Raw genomic sequence first — 20,240 nt, forward strand, 5'->3', positions numbered from 1 at the left:
TGTAGAGTAGATCCAAGTACTTTATAATTAAGAAGGCTAAAGGAGTTTGTGTTCTCCGCCCGCGCGGTGACGCTGGAGTGATCCATCACTTCTAGACACGATCTCTGTCAGACTGAAACATCTCCAGCTGGGTTTGGTTTGGTCCGCAGGTTTTTCTGCTGCAGCTCCATCTCCGTCAGAGACGATCTCTGTCAGACTGGAACCTCCAGCTGGGTTCGGTTTGGTTCGATCCGCAGGTTTTCTGCTCCAACACTTTCACCAAAACCAACGTGTGTCGGGTTTTACCTGAAGGATTATCCTCCGTAATTCCGCCCTGGAGCCCGGTTCTGCTGAAACACCCCCGTTTCTGTCACAGCCAGACAGCTGCTCGTCTCTGTTTCTGTCTGGGAGCTGAGAGACAGAGATGTCTGTGGCGGGGTTGAAGAAGCAGTTCCATAAAGCCACTCAGGTAAGAAGAAACCTGCATTTACAGCCTTCAAATGTACTGTTTTTATCTAACGTGGACGTTTCATTGTTCAAGAAGACATTTCGTTGTTTTTTAATGAAGATTAAACATTTTTTTAATATGTTTTCTTAGAACATTTTCTATATTCACGTATATATTATATATATATTATATATATTGATGTGTTCTCGCGATATTTGGCATCAGAACCGGGTAAACCCACTGAAACACGCGCAGCGGTTTGGATGAATGTTATGTAACTGTAGGAGCCGAACCCTCGCAGCTGATTGGCTGTTGCTACAGCAACAGGGAATTCCCTCCGTCCTCCTACACATCCATCCCTCCATCCTCCCTCCATCCTCCCTCCATCATCCCTCTATCATCCCTCCATCCTCCCTCCATCCTCCCTCCATCATCCCTCCATCCTCCCTCCATCATCACTCCATCATCCAACCATCATCCCTCCATCATCCAACCATCATCCCTCCATCATCCCTCCATCCTCCCTCCATCATCCCTCCATCATCCCTCCATCATCCAACCATCATCCCTCCATCATCCAACCATCATCCCTCCATCATCCCTCCATCATCCCTCTATCATCCCTCCATCATCCCTCCATCATCCCTCCATCATCCCTCCATCATCCCTCCATCATCCCTCCATCATCCCTCCATCATCCCTTCATCATCCCTCCATCATCCCTCCATCATCCCTCCATCATCCCTCCATCCTTCCTCCATCATCCCTCCATCCTCCCTCCATCCTCCCTCCATCATCCCTCTATCATCCCTCCATCATCCCTCCATCATCCCTCCATCATCCCTCCATCCTTCCTCCATCATCCCTCCATCATCCCTCCATCATCCCTCCCTCATCCATCATCCCTCCATCATCCCTCCATCATCCCTCCCTCATCCATCATCCCTCCATCCTCCCTCCATCATCCCTCCATCATCCCTCCATCATCCCTCCCTCATCCCTCCATCATCCCTCCCTCATCCCTCCATCATCCCTCCATCATCCCTCTATCATCCCTCCATCATCCCTCCATCATCCCTCTATCATCCCTCCATCATCCCTCCATCATCCCTCCATCATCCCTCCATCCTCCCTCTATCATCCCTCCATCCTCCATCATCCCTCCATCATCCCTCCATCCTTCCTCCATCATCCCTCCATCATCCCTCCATCATCCCTCCCTCATCCATCATCCCTCCATCATCCCTCCATCATCCCTCCCTCATCCCTCCATCATCCCTCCCTCATCCCTCCATCATCCCTCCATCCTCCCTCTATCATCCCTCCATCATCCCTCCATCATCCCTCCATCATCCCTCCATCCTCCCTCCATCATCCCTCCATCCTCCCTCCATCATCCCTCCATCATCCCTCCATCATCCCTCCATCATCCCTCCATCATCCCTCCATCCTCCCTCCATCATCCCTCCATCATCCCTCCATCCCTCCATCATCCCTCCATCATCCCTCCATCATCCCTCCATCCTCCCTCCATCATCCCTCCATCCCTCCATCATCCCTCCATCCTCCCTCCATCATCCCTCCATCATCCCTCCTTCATCCCTCCTCCATCCCTCCATCCTCCATCCATCATCCATCATCCCTCCATCATCCCTCTATCATCCCTCCATCATCCCTCCTTCATCCCTCCTCCATCCCTCCATCATCCCTCCATCATCCATCATCCCTCCATCATCCCTCCATCATCCCTCCATCATCCCTCCATCATCCCTCCATCATCCCTCCATCATCCCTCCATCATCCCTCCATCATCCCTCCATCATCCCTCCATCATCCCTCCATCATCCCTCCTCCCTCCATCATCCCTCCATCCTCCCTCCATCATCCCTCCATCATCCCTCCATCATCCCTCCATCATCCCTCCATCATCCCTCCATCATCCCTCCATCATCCCTCCATCCTTCCTCCATCATCCCTCCATCATCCCTCCATCCTTCCTCCATCATCCATCCATCCTCCCTCCATCATCCCTCCATCCTCCCTCCATCATCCCTCCATCATCCCTCCATCATCCCTCCATCATCCCTCCATCATCCCTCCATCATCCCTCCATCATCCCTCCATCATCCCTCCATCATCCAACCATCATCCCTCCATCCTCCCTCCATCCTCCCTCCATCATCCCTCCATCATCCCTCTATCCTCCCTCTATCATCCCTCCATCATCCAACCATCATCCCTCCATCCTCCCTCCATCCTCCCTCCATCATCCCTCCATCATCCCTCTATCCTCCCTCTATCATCCCTCCATCATCCCTCCATCCTCCCTCCATCATCCCTCCATCATCCCTCTATCCTCCCTCCATCATCCCTCCATCATCCCTCTATCCTCCCTCTATCATCCCTCCATCATCCAACCATCATCCCTCCATCCTCCCTCCATCCTCCCTCCATCATCCCTCCATCATCCCTCTATCCTCCCTCTATCATCCCTCCATCATTCCTCCATCATCCCTCCATCATCCCTCCATCATCCCTCCATCATCCCTCCATCATCCCTCCATCCTCCCTCCATCCTCCCTCCATCATCCCTCCATCACCCCTCCATCATCCCTCCATCATCCCTCCATCCTCCCTCCATCATCCCTCCATCATCCCTCCATCATCCCTCCATCCCTCCATCCATCATCCAACCATCATCCCTCCATCATCCCTCCATCATCCCTCCATCATCCCTCCATCATCCCTCCATCATCCCTCCATCATCCCTCCATCATCCCTCCATCCTTCCTCCATCATCCCTCCATCCTCCAACCATCATCCCTCCATCATCCCTCTATCATCCCTCCATCATCCCTCCATCATCCCTCCCTCCATCATCCCTCCATCATCCAACCATCATCCCTCCATCATCCCTCCATCATCCCTCCATCATCCCTCCATCATCCCTCCATCATCCCAATATCATCCCTCCATCATCCCTCCATCATCCCTCCATCATCCCTCCATCATCCCAATATCATCCCTCCATCATCCCTCCATCATCCCTCCATCATCCCAATATCATCCCTCCATCATCCCTCCATCATCCCTCTATCATCCCTCCATCATCCCTCCATCATCCCTCCATCCTCCCTCCATCATCCCTCCATCATCCATCCATCATCCCTCCATCATCCCTCCATCATCCCTCCATCATCCAACCATCATCCCTCCATCATCCCTCCATCATCCCTCCATCATCCCTCCATCATCCCTCCATCATCCCAATATCATCCCTCCATCATCCCTCCATCATCCCTCTATCATCCCTCCATCATCCCTCCATCATCCCTCCCTCCATCATCCCTCCATCATCCAACCATCATCCCTCCATCATCCCTCCATCATCCCTCCATCATCCCTCCATCATCCCTCCATCATCCCAATATCATCCCTCCCTCCATCATCCCTCCATCATCCCTCCATCATCCCTCCATCATCCCTCCATCATCCCTCCCTCCATCATCCCTCCATCATCCATCCATCATCCCTCCATCATCCCTCCATCATCCCTCCATCATCCAACCATCATCCCTCCATCATCCCTCCATCATCCCTCCATCATCCCAATATCATCCCTCCATCATCCCTCCATCATCCCTCTATCATCCCTCCATCATCCCTCCATCATCCCTCCCTCCATCATCCCTCCATCATCCAACCATCATCCCTCCATCATCCAACCATCATCCCTCCATCATCCCTCCATCATCCCTCCATCCTCCATCATCCCTCCATCCTCCCTCCATCCTCCCTCCATCCTCCCTCCATCATCCCTCCATCATCCCTCCATCATCCCTCCATCATCCCTCCATCCTCCCTCCATCCTCCCTCCATCCCTCCATCCCTCCATCATCCCTCCATCCTCCCTCCATCCCTCCATCCCTCCATCCCTCCATCATCCCTCCATCCTCCCTCCATCATCCCTCCATCATCCCTCCATCATCCCTCCATCCTCCCTCCATCATCCCTCCATCCTCCCTCCATCCCTCCATCCCTCCATCCCTCCATCCTCCCTCCATCATCCCTCTATCATCCCTCCATCATCCCTCCATCATCCCTCCATCATTCCACCATCATCCCTCCATCATCCCTCCATCCTCCCTCCATCCTCCCTCCATCATCCCTCCATCATCCCTCCATCATCCCTCCATCATCCCTCCATCATCCCTCCATCATTCCACCATCATCCCTCCATCATCCCTCCATCATCCCTCCATCATCCCTCCATCATCCAACCATCATCCCTCCATCATCCCTCCATCATCCCTCTATCATCCCTCCATCCTCCCTCCATCATCCCTCCATCCTCCCTCCATCCCTCCATCCCTCCATCATCCCTCCATCCTCCCTCCATCCCTCCATCCCTCCATCCTCCCTCCATCATCCCTCCATCCTCCATCATCCCTCTATCATCCCTCCATCATCCCTCCATCATCCCTCCATCATCCCTCCATCCTCCCTCCATCATCCTCCCTCCATCATCCCTCCATCATCCCTCCATCCTCCCTCCATCATCCCTCCATCCTCCCTCCATCATCCCTCCATCCTCCCTCCATCCTCCCTCCATCCTCCCTCCATCATCCCTCCATCATCCCTCCATCATCCCTCCATCATCTCTCCATCATCATCCCTCCATCATTCCTCCATCCTCCCTCCATCCTCCCTCCATCCTCCCTCCATCCTCTCTCCATCATCCCTCCATCATCCCTCCATCATCCCTCCATCATCCCTCCATCATCCCTCCATCATCCCTCCATCCTCCCTCCATCATCCCTCCATCATCCCTCCATCATCCCTCCATCATCCCTCCATCATCCCTCCATCATCCCTCCATCCTCCCTCCATCCTCCCTCCATCCTCCCTCCATCATCCCTCCATCATCCCTCCATCCTCCCTCCATCATCCCTCCATCATCCCTCCATCATCCCTCCATCATCCCTCCATCATCCCTCCATCATCCCTCCATCATCCCTCCATCTTCTCACTGGTTCCTTGTTGTGTTACCCTGTCCTTTTATCATTTATCTTTCAAACGTGTTATTTTTTCCCTTTTCTGATAATTCTAAACCAGTGGTCGGCAACCCAACATGTTTTAGATCCATATTGGACCAAAAACACAAAAAACTAATATGTCTGGAGCCGCAAAAAATGAAAAGTCTTGTATCAGCCTTAGAATGAAGGCAACACATGCTGCATGTTTCTATATTAGTTATAACTGGGGGAAGGTTTATTTTTCATTATGCACTTTGAGAAAAAAGTTGAAATGTCGAGAAAAAAAAGTCGAAATGTCCAGATTAAAAAAGGAAAGGAAAAAGGAACAAAAAAAGAGGAAAAAAAGAAGAAAATGAAAAAAAAAATAAGAAAAAGGAAAAAAAAGAAAAAAAAGGGAAAAAAAGGAAAAAAAAGGTCAAACATTTTTGAAAAAGCTCCAGGAGCCACTAGGGCGGCGCTAAAGAGCTGCATGTGGCTCTAGAGCCCGGGTTGCCGAACCTTGGTCTAAACCCTCTTTCTTCCATTTTTTTTTTCTGTTCACCATCCATCATTCTTTTCCTCCACTATGCTTCCACTACTTCCCTCAGTCTCTCCATCCCTCCGTCATACATCCAAGATATTTTCAAGATGTTGTTCCATCGTTTCATCTGTCCAGTTTCCTTCAGTCCTCTGTTTCCTCCAGGCCAGGGGTCTTCCAGCATAACATAACACAACAATACATAACATCACACAACACTACATAACATAACATAACACTACATAACATAACACAACAATACATAACATAACACTACATAACATAACACAACAATACATAACATAACATAACACTACATAACATAACATAACACTACATAACATAACATAACACTACATAACATAACACAACAATACATAACATAACACAACAATACATAACATAACACTACATAACATAACACAACAATACATAACATAACATAACACTACATAACATAACATAACACTACATAACATAACATAACACTACATAACATAACACAACAATACATAACATAACACTACATAACATAACATAACAATACATAACATAACATAACACTACATAACATAACATAACACTACATAACATAACATAACACTACATAACATAACACAACAATACATAACATAACATAACACTACATAACATAACATAACACTACATAACATAACATAACACTACATAACATAACACAACAATACATAACATAACACTACATAACATAACACAACAATACATAACATAACATAACACTACATAACATAACATAACACTACATAACATAACATAACACTACATAACATAACACAACAATACATAACATAACATAACACTACATAACATAACATAACACTACATAACATAACATAACACTACATAACATAACATAACACTACATAACATAACACAACAATACATAACATAACATAACACTACATAACATAACACAACACTACATAACATAACATAACACTACATAACATAACACAACAATACATAACATAACACTACATAACATAACACAACAATACATAACATAACATAACACTACATAACATAACATAACACTACATAACATAACATAACACTACATAACATAACACAACAATACATAACATAACATAACACTACATAACATAACATAACACTACATAACATAACATAACACTACATAACATAACACAACAATACATAACATAACATAACACTACATAACATAACATAACACTACATAACATAACATAACACTACATAACATAACATAACACTACATAACATAACATAACACTACATAACATAACACAACAATACATAACATAACACAACAATACATAACATAACACTACATAACATAACACAACAATACATAACATAACATAACACTACATAACATAACATAACACTACATAACATAACATAACACTACATAACATAACACAACAATACATAACATAACACTACATAACATAACATAACAATACATAACATAACATAACACTACATAACATAACATAACACTACATAACATAACATAACACTACATAACATAACACAACAATACATAACATAACATAACACTACATAACATAACATAACACTACATAACATAACATAACACTACATAACATAACACAACAATACATAACATAACACTACATAACATAACACAACAATACATAACATAACATAACACTACATAACATAACATAACACTACATAACATAACATAACACTACATAACATAACACAACAATACATAACATAACATAACACTACATAACATAACATAACACTACATAACATAACATAACACTACATAACATAACATAACACTACATAACATAACACAACAATACATAACATAACATAACACTACATAACATAACACAACACTACATAACATAACATAACACTACATAACATAACACAACAATACATAACATAACACTACATAACATAACACAACAATACATAACATAACATAACACTACATAACATAACATAACACTACATAACATAACATAACACTACATAACATAACACAACAATACATAACATAACATAACACTACATAACATAACATAACACTACATAACATAACATAACACTACATAACATAACACAACAATACATAACATAACATAACACTACATAACATAACATAACACTACATAACATAACATAACACTACATAACATAACATAACACTACATAACATAACATAACACTACATAACATAACACAACAATACATAACATAACATAACACTACATAACATAACACAACACTACATAACATAACATAACACTACATAACATAACACAACAATACATAACATAACACTACATAACATAACACAACAATACATAACATAACATAACACTACATAACATAACATAACACTACATAACATAACATAACACTACATAACATAACACAACAATACATAACATAACACAACAATACATAACATAACATAACACTACATAACATAACATAACACTACATAACATAACACAACAATACATAACATAACATAACACTACATAACATAACACAACAATACATAACATAACATAACACAACAATATCTGCCAGTGGAACAAGATTTTATTGCTTGTAATGAAAAGATAAATCTTGTCCCACTGGCAGATTTTTCTACTTATTTCAAGTGAAAATTTAGTTGAAACAGGTGAAAATTGTCAAGTAAGTTATTTTTCTGGTGTTATTTTTCTGGTGTTATTTTTCTGGTGATGACTGTAAATGTTGAAATAGCAGTAAAACCACATTCATTGATGAAATGACATAAGGGATGGAAAGGAGGGATGGCAGTTTTACAGTTTTGATTTGGACCGTTTTTATTTCAGGGGGGATGATTTGGACCGTTTTTATTTCAGGGGGGGATGATTTGGACTTTTTTTATTTCAGGGGGGATGATTTGGATCGTTTTTATTTCAGGGGGGATGATTTGGACCGTTTTTATTTCAGGGGGGGATGATTTGGACTTTTTTTATTTCAGGGGGGGGGTGATTTTGACCGTTTTTATTTCAGGGGGGATGATTTGGACCGTTTTTATTTCAGGGGGGGATGCCATCCCCCCTTATCCCCCCTCAACTCCAATACCTGAGCAGGAGCAATAATATTGTGATCGTATTCTACTGCAGTCACGGCTCTGAGAGGCTTCAGCTGAGTTCAGGGACACTTCAGACACGGGTTTATCCACAAACACAACTCTAACTGACAGTCTGCTCATTAATTCATCACATGGCCCGGCAGGAGCCTGATATCTGCAGATATCTCATGACCCAATACAAGCCGAGCTCGGATCAGCGTGCAGAGTCGGTTTTCAGCCACGCATGGTCCAGTTTCCTGGTGTAATGTGGTCCAGTTTCCTGGTGTATTATGGTCCAGTTTCCTGGTGTAATGTGGTCCAGTTTCCTGGTGTATTATAGTCCAGTTTCCTAGTGTAATGTGGTCCAGTTTCCTGGTGTAATATGATCCAGTTTCCTGGTGTAATGTGGTCCAGTTTCTTGGTGTAATATGGTCCAGTTTCCTGGTGTAATGTGGCCCAGTTTCCTGGTGTAATATGGTCCAGTTTCCTGGTGTAATATGGTCCAGTTTCCTGGTGTAATGTGGTCCAGTTTCCTGGTGTAATGTGGTCCAGTTTCCTGGTGTAATGTGGTCCAGTTTCCTGGTGTAATATGGTCCAGTTTCCTGGTGTAATGTGGCCCAGTTTCCTGGTGTAATGTGGTCCAGTTTCCTGGTGTAATGTGGTCCAGTTTCCTGGTGTAATATGGTCCCGTTTCCTGGTGTAATGTGGTCCAGTTTCCTGGTGTGATATGGTCCAGTTTCCTGGTGTAATATGGTCCAGTTTCCTGGTGTAATGTGGTCCAGTTTCCTGGTGTAATATGGTCCAGTTTCCTGGTGTAATATGGTCCAGTTTCCTGGTGTAATGTGGTCCAGTTTCCTGGTGTAATATGGTCCAGTTTCCTGGTGTAATGTGGTCCAGTTTCCTGGTGTAATATGGTCCAGTTTCCTGGTGTAATATGGTCCAGTTTCCTGGTGTAATATGGTCCAGTTTCCTGGTGTAATATGGTCCAGTTTCCTGGTGTAATATGGTCCAGTTTCCTGGTGTAATGTGGTCCAGTTTCCTGGTCCAGTTTCCTGGTGTAATATGGTCCAGTTTCCTGGTGTAATATGGTCCAGTTTCCTGGTGTAATATGGTCCAGTTTCCTGGTGTAATATGGTCCAGTTTCCTGGTGTAATGTGGTCCAGTTTCCTGGTGTAATATGGTCCAGTTTCCTGGTGTAATATGGTCCAGTTTCCTGGTGTAATATGGTCCAGTTTCCTGGTGTAATATAGTCCAGTTTCCTGGTGTAACATGGTCCAGTTTCCTGGTGTAATGTGGTCCAGTTTCCTGGTGTAATGTGGTCCAGTTTCCTGGTGTAATGTGGTCCAGTTTCCTGGTGTAATGTGGTCCAGTTTCCTGGTGTAATGTGGTCCAGTTTCCTGGTGTAATGTGGTCCAGTTTCCTGGTGTAATATGGTCCAGTTTCCTGGTGTAATATGGTCCAGTTTCCTGGTGTAATATGGTCCAGTTTCCTGGTGTAATGTGGTCCAGTTTCCTGGTCCAGTTTCCTGGTGTAATATGGTCCAGTTTCCTGGTGTAATATGGTCCAGTTTCCTGGTCCAGTTTCCTGGTGTAATATGGTCCAGTTTCCTGGTGTAATATGGTCCAGTTTCCTGGTGTAATGTGGTCCAGTTTCCTGGTGTAATATGGTCCAGTTTCCTGGTGTAATATGGTCCAGTTTCCTGGTGTAATATGGTCCAGTTTCCTGGTGTAATGTGGTCCAGTTTCCTGGTGTAATATGGTCCAGTTTCCTGGTGTAATATGGTCCAGTTTCCTGGTGTAATATGGTCCAGTTTCCTGGTGTAATATGGTCCAGTTTCCTGGTGTAATGTGGTCCAGTTTCCTGGTGTAATATGGTCCAGTTTCCTGGTGTAATATGGTCCAGTTTCCTGGTGTAATATGGTCCAGTTTCCTGGTGTAATATGGTCCAGTTTCCTGGTGTAATATGGTCCAGTTTCCTGGTGTAATATGGTCCAGTTTCCTGGTGTAATATGGTCCAGTTTCCAGGTGTAAACTGGTGTAAACTGAGTTTGGATTTGAACCTTCATAACCAAACATGGAGCTGGGCATTTTGGCTGAACAAATCAATGTTATTTTCTGTCCGGGGGGAAATGATTCAATTTATTTTGGATTGATCAGACGCAGTTTTGTGAACCACAGCTAGTCAGAGCTGCTGGGATGGACTCGGACATTGAGGGGATTGAGCTTTTTTTTATATTTTTCTTAACCCTCGTACTGTCTTTGGGTCAAAATGACCTAATTCTCCTGTTCCTTCTTTCCTCCTGCTCTCTCCTTCCTTCCTTCCTTCCTTCCTTCCTTCCTTATTTTCTCCCTTCCTTCCTTCCTTCCTTCCTTCCTTCCTTCCTTCCTTCCTTCCTTCCTTCCTTCCTTCCTTCCTTCCTTCCTTCCTTCCTTCCTTCCTTCCTTTGTTCCTTCCCTCCTTCCTTCCTTCCTTCCTTCCTTCCTTCCTTCCTTCCTTCCTTCCTTCCTTCCTTTGTTCCTTCCCTCCTTCCTTCCTTCCTTCCTTCCTTCCTTTGTTCCTTCCTTCCTTCCTTCCTTCCTTCCTTCCATCAGTCCTCCCTTCCATCAGTCCTCCCTTTCTTCCTTCCTTCCTTTCTTCTTTTTTCCCTTCCTTCCTTCCTTCCTTCCTTCCTTCCTTCCTTCCTTCCTTCCTTCCTTCCTTCCTTCCTTCCTTCCTTCCTTCCTTCCTTCCTTCCTTCCTTCCTTTGTTCCTTCCTTCCTTCCTCCCTTCCATCAGTCCTCCCTTTCTTCCTTCCTTCCTTTCTTCTTTTTTCCCTTCCTTCCTTCCTTCCTTTGTTCCTTCCCTCCTTCCTTCCTTCTTTCCTTCCTTCCTTCCTTCCTTCCTTCCTTTGTTCCTTCCTTCCTTCCTTCCTTCCTTCCTTCCTTCCTTCCTTCCTTCCTTCCATCAGTCCTCCCTTTCTTCCTTCCTTCCTTTCTTCTTTTTTCCCTTCCTTCCTTCCTTCCTTCCTTCCTTCCTTCCTTCCTTCCTTCCTTCCTTCCTTCCTTCCTTCCTTTGTTCCTTCCCTCCTTCCTTCCTTCCTTCCTTCCTTTGTTCCTTCCTTCCTTCCTTCCTTCCATCAGTCCTCCCTTTCTTCCTTTCTTCCTTCCTTCTTTTTTCCCTTCCTTCCTTCCTTCCTTCCTTCCTTCCTTCCTTCCTTCCTTCCTTCCTTCCTTCCTTCCTTCCTTCCTTCCTTCCTTCCTTCCTTCCTTCCTTCCTTCCTTCCTTCCTTTGTTCCTTCCTTCCTTCCTTCCATCAGTCCTCCCTTTCTTCCTTTCTTCCTTCCTTCTTTTTTCCCTTCCTTCCTTCCTTCCTTCCTTCCTTCCTTCCTTCCTTCCTTCCTTCCTTCCTTCCGTCCTTCCTTCCTTCCTTCCTTCCTTCCTTCCTTCCTGCCTCCCTCCCTTCCTCGGTAAATTTGGTGGAACCTCCAAACCTGGGGAGACTGACAACTTAAATGGTTTTTCTGAATAATCTTATGGACTTGTAGTTCTCCAGACCACTTTTTTGGGGTCTTGGTCTCGTCTCGGGTCTTTCGGTCTCTCCAGGTCTCGGACTCGGATAACTGAGATGCCGTTGCACAAACCAAGGAGACAGAATCTGGTGATCAGTTCTTCCTCTCCTAATTTACACTTTTGTAAACCTTTTGTATTTTGCATCTGATTTAATGTTTTGGTTCATCTGCATGTGTCTGTATTTAATTACAGTTTATAACGGCCTTGTTTGAATAAATATATGAATAATATTTGCATATCGTTCTGATTGATTAAGCATCAGGTCCATTTCAGTGATGCTGATATATGGTGTAATCTGATTACTATAATGGTAAATAATGTTCAGTGAACGCTCAGTGAGTATGGAGTCCGGGGCCCTCTATTAAGGGCTGTCCGGTGTCTGTCTGATCGGAGCAGGAGTTTGGTTCTCAGCAATGGTATAACATTATACTTGAAAAACTATATAAGAGTAGATATGCTATATATACTGGTTCGTATATTTACCTCCAATTATATACATAAAAATTACCCAAGTCTATATATCAACATATCTACATATAACTATAAATCAATATATTAATAGAGATATAGATATAAATAAATACTGTACGTATAATACAACTCCAGGGCTCCAGACTGCGACCAAATGCTCGCATTTTGCGACCAAAATTTGAGTATGTGCGACTGAATTTCATGTCCACTCGCACACGTGCGACCAGTAAATTTGCCAGTGTTTTTTTTTTTTTCTTTTACACGTTAAACGTGGAAGGAGTGCGTTAATTGCATATTGCAGGCCAATGAGTGTGAAAGGGAATGAATCTTTTCATTTATTTTTATTTTTCGTTTAATTTCACCAGCTGGTATTACGCCCGGACCACATTTAATGCGACACAACGCTCTGCCGCTGCGCACATAAAGTTAGAAGAAAGAGACGGCGGGTATGTTTGGTTTTAGTAACATCATGCTCAGGCCATGAGTCTGCAATGGCCCAGACGGGAGACACATGTAGCTCTGTGCTTAACTTTTATTTTTAATCCACTCTATATTCTTCTGGTTGTTCTCCGATATGTTCCCCGCCTGAATTATGGTTCCGCCTTAAATCGACGCAGAGCCACGCCGTAGCCTACGGCGGCGGCTCTGCGTTGTTGTAACGCGGAACCATAAATCAGCCTTCACCCGGTACATACATAGGTTTCTCTAAACATCTGCTCCCGCTACAGTTTTAACTAAAAGAAAATGTGCTCCAATACAGCAGGTCTCATCATTTTATTTTGAACACTGCCAAAACTCTAACTTAAAACGTAACTAGAACTTAAAATTTGCTTGACACAAATGAAAGTTAAATTTTAACACGTGGGAAAAACACCTAACCTTTTAAGTGATGTGTGTTATCAGGTGTAATGGCATTTTTAGGTTAGACATAAGAATATTTCTTGGTAAGATCCTTAGTTATTTGAGTGAATCAGTGAATTTGGTCGACTGGTGTAAGTTCAGGGTTTTAGTAAAGACACAAGTAGGGAAATGTTATTGGCCAGTACCCCCAATATTTGTACATTTGTTAAGTACTGTGTTTAACAGTTAAATTCATGGCTGAAAGGTTACTAAGCACTTTGTTACCAAGCACTTTTTTATCCTGTGAATGTATGTTTTTTTTATATATAATGACAGCAATGGTGCTGTCAGTTTACTTTATGTTGTGGCATCTTTAAAAATGCACAATAAAATGTAACACTGCATTTGAAACAGCACATTGTGGTAATTCATTAATCTATTATGAAATACGTATTACTAATACACTGAAATGTAGTAGAAATGTAAACATTTGGTTAGCGTGTCGATAAACGATGTGCGCTCCTAAAATTTCTGATTGTGCCCCTAAAAATTTTCAGTTAGGGGCTACTGTGCTCCTAGTGAAAAAAGTTAGTCTGGAGCCCTGAACTCAATATATCCATATCCATACCTACATATAACATAACTATATCCATAATATACGTTTATATTTATCTACATAGTTGATCAGTTGATGCTGTTGTAATGAGGATATTGTTGCCTTGGAAACATCCTAATCATCTGACCGTGTTTCTTCACCCTAACCCCCTCAGTGTTATTAAAGACCAAAGAATGAGGTAAAAAATATGTCCGTGTCACCGTTCCTGACCAAACACACGCCTCTCCGTTGGAGGGAAAGTGTTGTCGTGGTAACCGCGCACATGCAAAAGGAGAGCAGACGGGATGCCAGCACACACACACACACACACACACACACACACACACACACACACACACACACACACACACACACACACACACACACACACACACACACACACACACACACACACACACACACACACACACACACACACACACACACACACACAGACCAGGCTGTCCTCTGATTGGCTAAGCTGAATAATTGATGAGCCTCCAAGGCTCTGCACGTGGCGGCGAAGCCAAGGTCCAGAAACCCCAGCGAGTCCATGTTTGTTTGTTTTATTTAGGATCCGCATTAGCATTAGCTATTCTTCCTGGGGTCCGACAAACACACAACACACACATTAACACTTAATGCATACCAGACATACATTATACATGACAAACAAATCAATAATAGACACAGAATTCTGGACCCCTTTTCACCTTTATTGTGATAGGGTTTAAACTTTACACTACCTGTAATTCTATTCAAACTTCATTCCGTTCCTTCTAAATGTGAAATCATCATTCATTAAATTTGAAAAGATATTTTTTCAAATGAAACTTAAACCAATCTTTGCTACTTAAATGAGAAACATGAACTGGTATAGAGTTCCAGCCAACCATGGCTCTGTAGAAAACAGTTCTCTGTATTAAACCTGTTCTCACCCTTGGTATGAACCTTCTTTCTGATATGATTCTTGTACTGTAACCATGGTGATAAAATGATGATAGAATCTGTCATACAGTTGTTTTGGAGATCGTGTCACCAGTATATTCCTCAGAAAATTTAACAAAGTATAAGTAGATCTTTGTCTTCTAGATAACCAGCCTAGATTCTTATACATGCTGGACACATTAGATCTATAAGTACACAATAGAGCATGACGTGCAGCTTTATTTTGTGGCACTTGTAATTTTTTCACATTTTTAAATGAAGTATTTGACCAAACTACAAAACAATAATCCAGTTGTGACGTAACTGACGTTTGCAGAGACGTAACTGACGTTAGCAGAGACGTAACTGACGCTTGCAGAGACGTAACTGACGTTAGCAGAGACGTAACTGACGTTAGCAGAGACGTAACTGACGCTTGCAGAGACGTAACTGACGTTAGCAGAGACGTAACTGACGCTTGCAGAGACGTAACTGACGTTTACAGTGACGTAACTGATGTTAGCAGAGACGTGTCCGTCGTTAGCAGAGACGTAACTGACGTTTGCAGAGACGTAACTGATGTTAGCAGAGACGTATCCGTCGTTAGCAGAGACGTAACTGACGTTTACAGAGACGTAACTGACGTTAGCAGAGACGTAACTGACGTTAGCAGAGACGTAACTGACGTTAGCAGAGACGTAACTGACGTTTGCAGAGACGTAACTGACGTTAGCAGAGACGTAACTGACGTTAGCAGAGACGTAACTGACGTTAGCAGAGACGTAACTGACGTTTGCAGAGACGTAACTGACGTTAGCAGAGACGTAACTGACGTTAGCAGAGACGTAACTGACGTTAGCAGAGACGTAACTGACGTTTGCAGAGACGTAACTGACGTTAGCAGAGACGTAACTGACGTTAGCAGACACGTAACTGACGTTAGCAGAGACGTAACTGACGTTTGCAGAGACATAACTGACGTTTGCAGAGACGTAACTGACGTTTGCAGCGACGTAACTGACGTTTGCAGAGACGTAACTGACGTTAGCAGAGACGTAACTGACGTTTGCAGAGACGTAACTGACGTTAGCAGAGACGTAACTGACGTTAGCAGACACGTAACTGACGTTAGCAGAGACGTAACTGACGTTAGCAGAGACGTAACTGACGTTTGCAGAGACGTAACTGACGTTAGCAGAGACGTAACTGACGTTAGCAGAGACGTAACTGACGTTTGCAGAGACGTAACTGACGTTAGCAGAGACGTAACTGACGTTAGCAGACGTAACTGACGTTAGCATACGTAACTGACGTTAGCAGAGACGTAACTGACGTTTACAGAGACGTAAATGACGTTAGCAGACGTAACTGACATTTACAGAGACGTAAATGACGTTAGCAGAGACGTAACTGACGTTTGCAGAGACGTAACTGATGTTAGCAGAGACGTAACTGACGTTAGCAGAGACGTAACTGACGTTAGCAGAGACGTAACTGACGTTTGCAGAGACGTAACTGACGTTAGCAGAGACGTAACTGACGTTAGCAGAGACGTAACTGATGTTAGCAGAGACGTATCCGTCGTTAGCAGAGACGTAACTGAGGTTTACAGAGACGTAACTGACGTTAGCAGAGACGTAACTGACGTTAGCAGAGACGTAACTGACGTTAGCAGAGACGTAACTGACGTTAGCAGAGACGTAACTGACGTTAGCAGAGACGTAACTGACGTTAGCAGAGACGTAACTGACGTTAGCAGACGTAACTGACGTTAGCAGAGACGTAACTGACGTTTACAGAGACGTAAATGATGTTAGCAGACGTAACTGACGTTAGCAGACGTAACTGACATTTACAGAGACGTAAATGACGTTAGCAGAGACGTAACTGACGTTTGCAGAGACGTAACTGATGTTAGCAGACGTAACTGACGTTAGCAGAGACGTAACTGACGTTATCAGAGACGTAACTGACGTTAGCAGAGACGTAACTGACGTTTGCAGAGACATAACTGACGTTAGCAGAGACGTAACTGACGTTAGCAGACGTAACTGACGTTAGCAGAGACGTAACTGACGTTTACAGAGACGTAAATGACGTTAGCAGACGTAACTGACGTTAGCAGACGTAACTGACATTTACAGAGACGTAAATGACGTTAGCAGAGACGTAACTGACGTTTGCAGAGACGTAACTGATGTTAGCAGACGTAACTGACGTTAGCAGAGACGTAACTGACGTTATCAGAGACGTAACTGACGTTAGCAGAGACGTAACTGACGTTAGCAGACGTAACTGACGTTAGCAGAGACGTAACTGACGTTAGCAGAGACGTAACTGACGTTTAAAGAGATGTAACTGACGTTAGCAGAGACGTAACTGACGTTAGCAGAGACGTAACTGACGTTTGCAGAGACGTAACTGACGTTAGCAGAGACGTAACTGACGTTTGCAGAGACGTAACTGACGTTAGCAGAGACGTAACTGACGTTAGCAGACACGTAACTGACGTTTGCAGAGACGTAACTGACGTTAGCAGAGACGTAACTGACGTTAGCAGAGACGTAACTGACGTTTGCAGAGACGTAACTGACGTTAGCAGAGACGTAACTGACGTTAGCAGACGTAACTGACGTTAGCAGACGTAACTGACGTTAGCAGAGACGTAACTGACGTTTACAGAGACGTAAATGACGTTAGCAGACGTAACTGACGTTAGCAGACGTAACTGACATTTACAGAGACGTAAATGACGTTAGCAGAGACGTAACTGACGTTTGCAGAGACGTAACTGATGTTAGCAGAGACGTAACTGACGTTAGCAGAGACGTAACTGACGTTAGCAGAGACGTAACTGACGTTTGCAGAGACATAACTGACGTTAGCAGAGACGTAACTGACGTTAGCAGAGACATAACTGATGTTAGCAGAGACGTATCCGTCGTTAGCAGAGACGTAACTGAGGTTTACAGAGACGTAACTGACGTTAGCAGAGACGTAACTGACGTTAGCAGAGACGTAACTGACGTTAGCAGAGATGTAACTGACGTTAGCAGAGACGTAACTGACGTTAGCAGAGACGTAACTGACGTTAGCAGAGACGTAACTGACGTTTACAGTGACGTAACTGACGTTAGCAGAGACGTAACTGACGTTTACAGAGACGTAAATGACGTTAGCAGACGTAACTGACGTTAGCAGACGTAACTGACATTTACAGAGACGTAAATGACGTTAGCAGAGACGTAACTGACGTTTGCAGAGACGTAACTGATGTTAGCAGACGTAACTGACGTTAGCAGAGACGTAACTGACGTTATCAGAGACGTAACTGACGTTAGCAGAGACGTAACTGACGTTAGCAGACGTAACTGACGTTAGCAGAGACGTAACTGACGTTAGCAGAGACGTAACTGACGTTTAAAGAGATGTAACTGACGTTAGCAGAGACGTAACTGACGTTAGCAGAGACGTAACTGACGTTAGCAGAGACGTAACTGACGTTAGCAGAGACGTAACTGACGTTAGCAGAGACGTAACTGGCGTTTGCAGAGACGTAACTGACGTTAGCAGACGTAACTGACATTTACAGAGACGTAAATGACGTTAGCAGAGACGTAACTGACGTTTGCAGAGACGTAACTGATGTTAGCAGACGTAACTGACGTTAGCAGAGACGTAACTGACGTTATCAGAGACGTAACTGACGTTAGCAGAGACGTAACTGACGTTAGCAGACGTAACTGACGTTAGCAGAGACGTAACTGACGTTAGCAGAGACGTAACTGACGTTTAAAGAGATGTAACTGACGTTAGCAGAGACGTAACTGACGTTAGCAGAGACGTAACTGACGTTAGCAGAGACGTAACTGACGTTAGCAGAGACGTAACTGACGTTAGCAGAGACGTAACTGACGTTAGCAGAGACGTAACTGATGTTAGCAGAGACGTCACTGACGTTAGCAGAGACGTAACTGACGTTAGCAGACGTAACTGACGTTAGCAGAGACGTAACTGACGTTTGCAGAGATGTATCCGACGTTAGCAGAGACGTAACTGACGTTTGCAGAGACGTAACTGATGTTAGCAGAGACGTAACTGACGTTTGCAGAGACGTAACTGACGTTTGCAGAGACGTAACTGATGTTAGCAGAGACGTAACTGACGTTTGCAGAGACGTAACTGACGTTAGCAGAGACGTAACTGACGTTTACAGAGACGTAACTGACGTTAGCAGAGACGTAACTGACGTCAGCAGAGACGTAACTGACGTTTGCAGAGACATAACTGACGTTAGCAGAGACGTAACTGACGTTAGCAGACGTAACTGACGTTAGCAGACGTAACTGACGTTAGCAGATGTAACTGACGTTAGCAGAGACGTAACTGACATTTACAGAGACGTAAATGACGTTAGCAGACGTAACTGACGTTAGCAGAGACGTAACTGACGTTTAAAGAGATGTAACTGACGTTAGCAGAGACGTAACTGACGTTAGCAGAGACGTAACTGACGTTAGCAGAGACGTAACTGACGTTAGCAGAGACGTAACTGACGTTAGCAGAGACGTAACTGGCGTTTGCAGAGACGTAACTGACGTTAGCAGAGACGTAACTGATGTTAGCAGAGACGTCACTGACGTTAGCAGAGACGTAACTGACGTTAGCAGAGACGTAACTGATGTTAGCAGAGACGTAACTGACGTTTGCAGAGACGTATCCGACGTTAGCAGAGACGTAACTGACGTTTGCAGAGACGTA

The 20,240-nt window shown here is 44.0% G+C and overlaps 1 protein-coding gene across 1 annotated transcript in view; it reads left to right on the forward strand.

The window, feature by feature from the left end:
• The first annotated feature begins 251 nt into the window (after window positions 1-251).
• The window catches only part of LOC133420124 (endophilin-A1-like), a 59,947-nt gene continuing 39,958 nt past the window's right edge, over window positions 252-20,240 (forward strand). Inside the window, exon 1 of the mRNA XM_061709708.1 lies at window positions 252-448. Within this exon, the coding sequence (XP_061565692.1) occupies window positions 404-448 (45 nt within the window). The 5' untranslated portion in view covers window positions 252-403. The remainder of the gene's footprint in view (window positions 449-20,240) is intronic.

This window comes from Cololabis saira, chromosome 20 (genome assembly GCF_033807715.1).
Source record: "Cololabis saira isolate AMF1-May2022 chromosome 20, fColSai1.1, whole genome shotgun sequence".
Classification (NCBI taxonomy): Eukaryota; Metazoa; Chordata; class Actinopteri; order Beloniformes; family Belonidae; genus Cololabis; species Cololabis saira.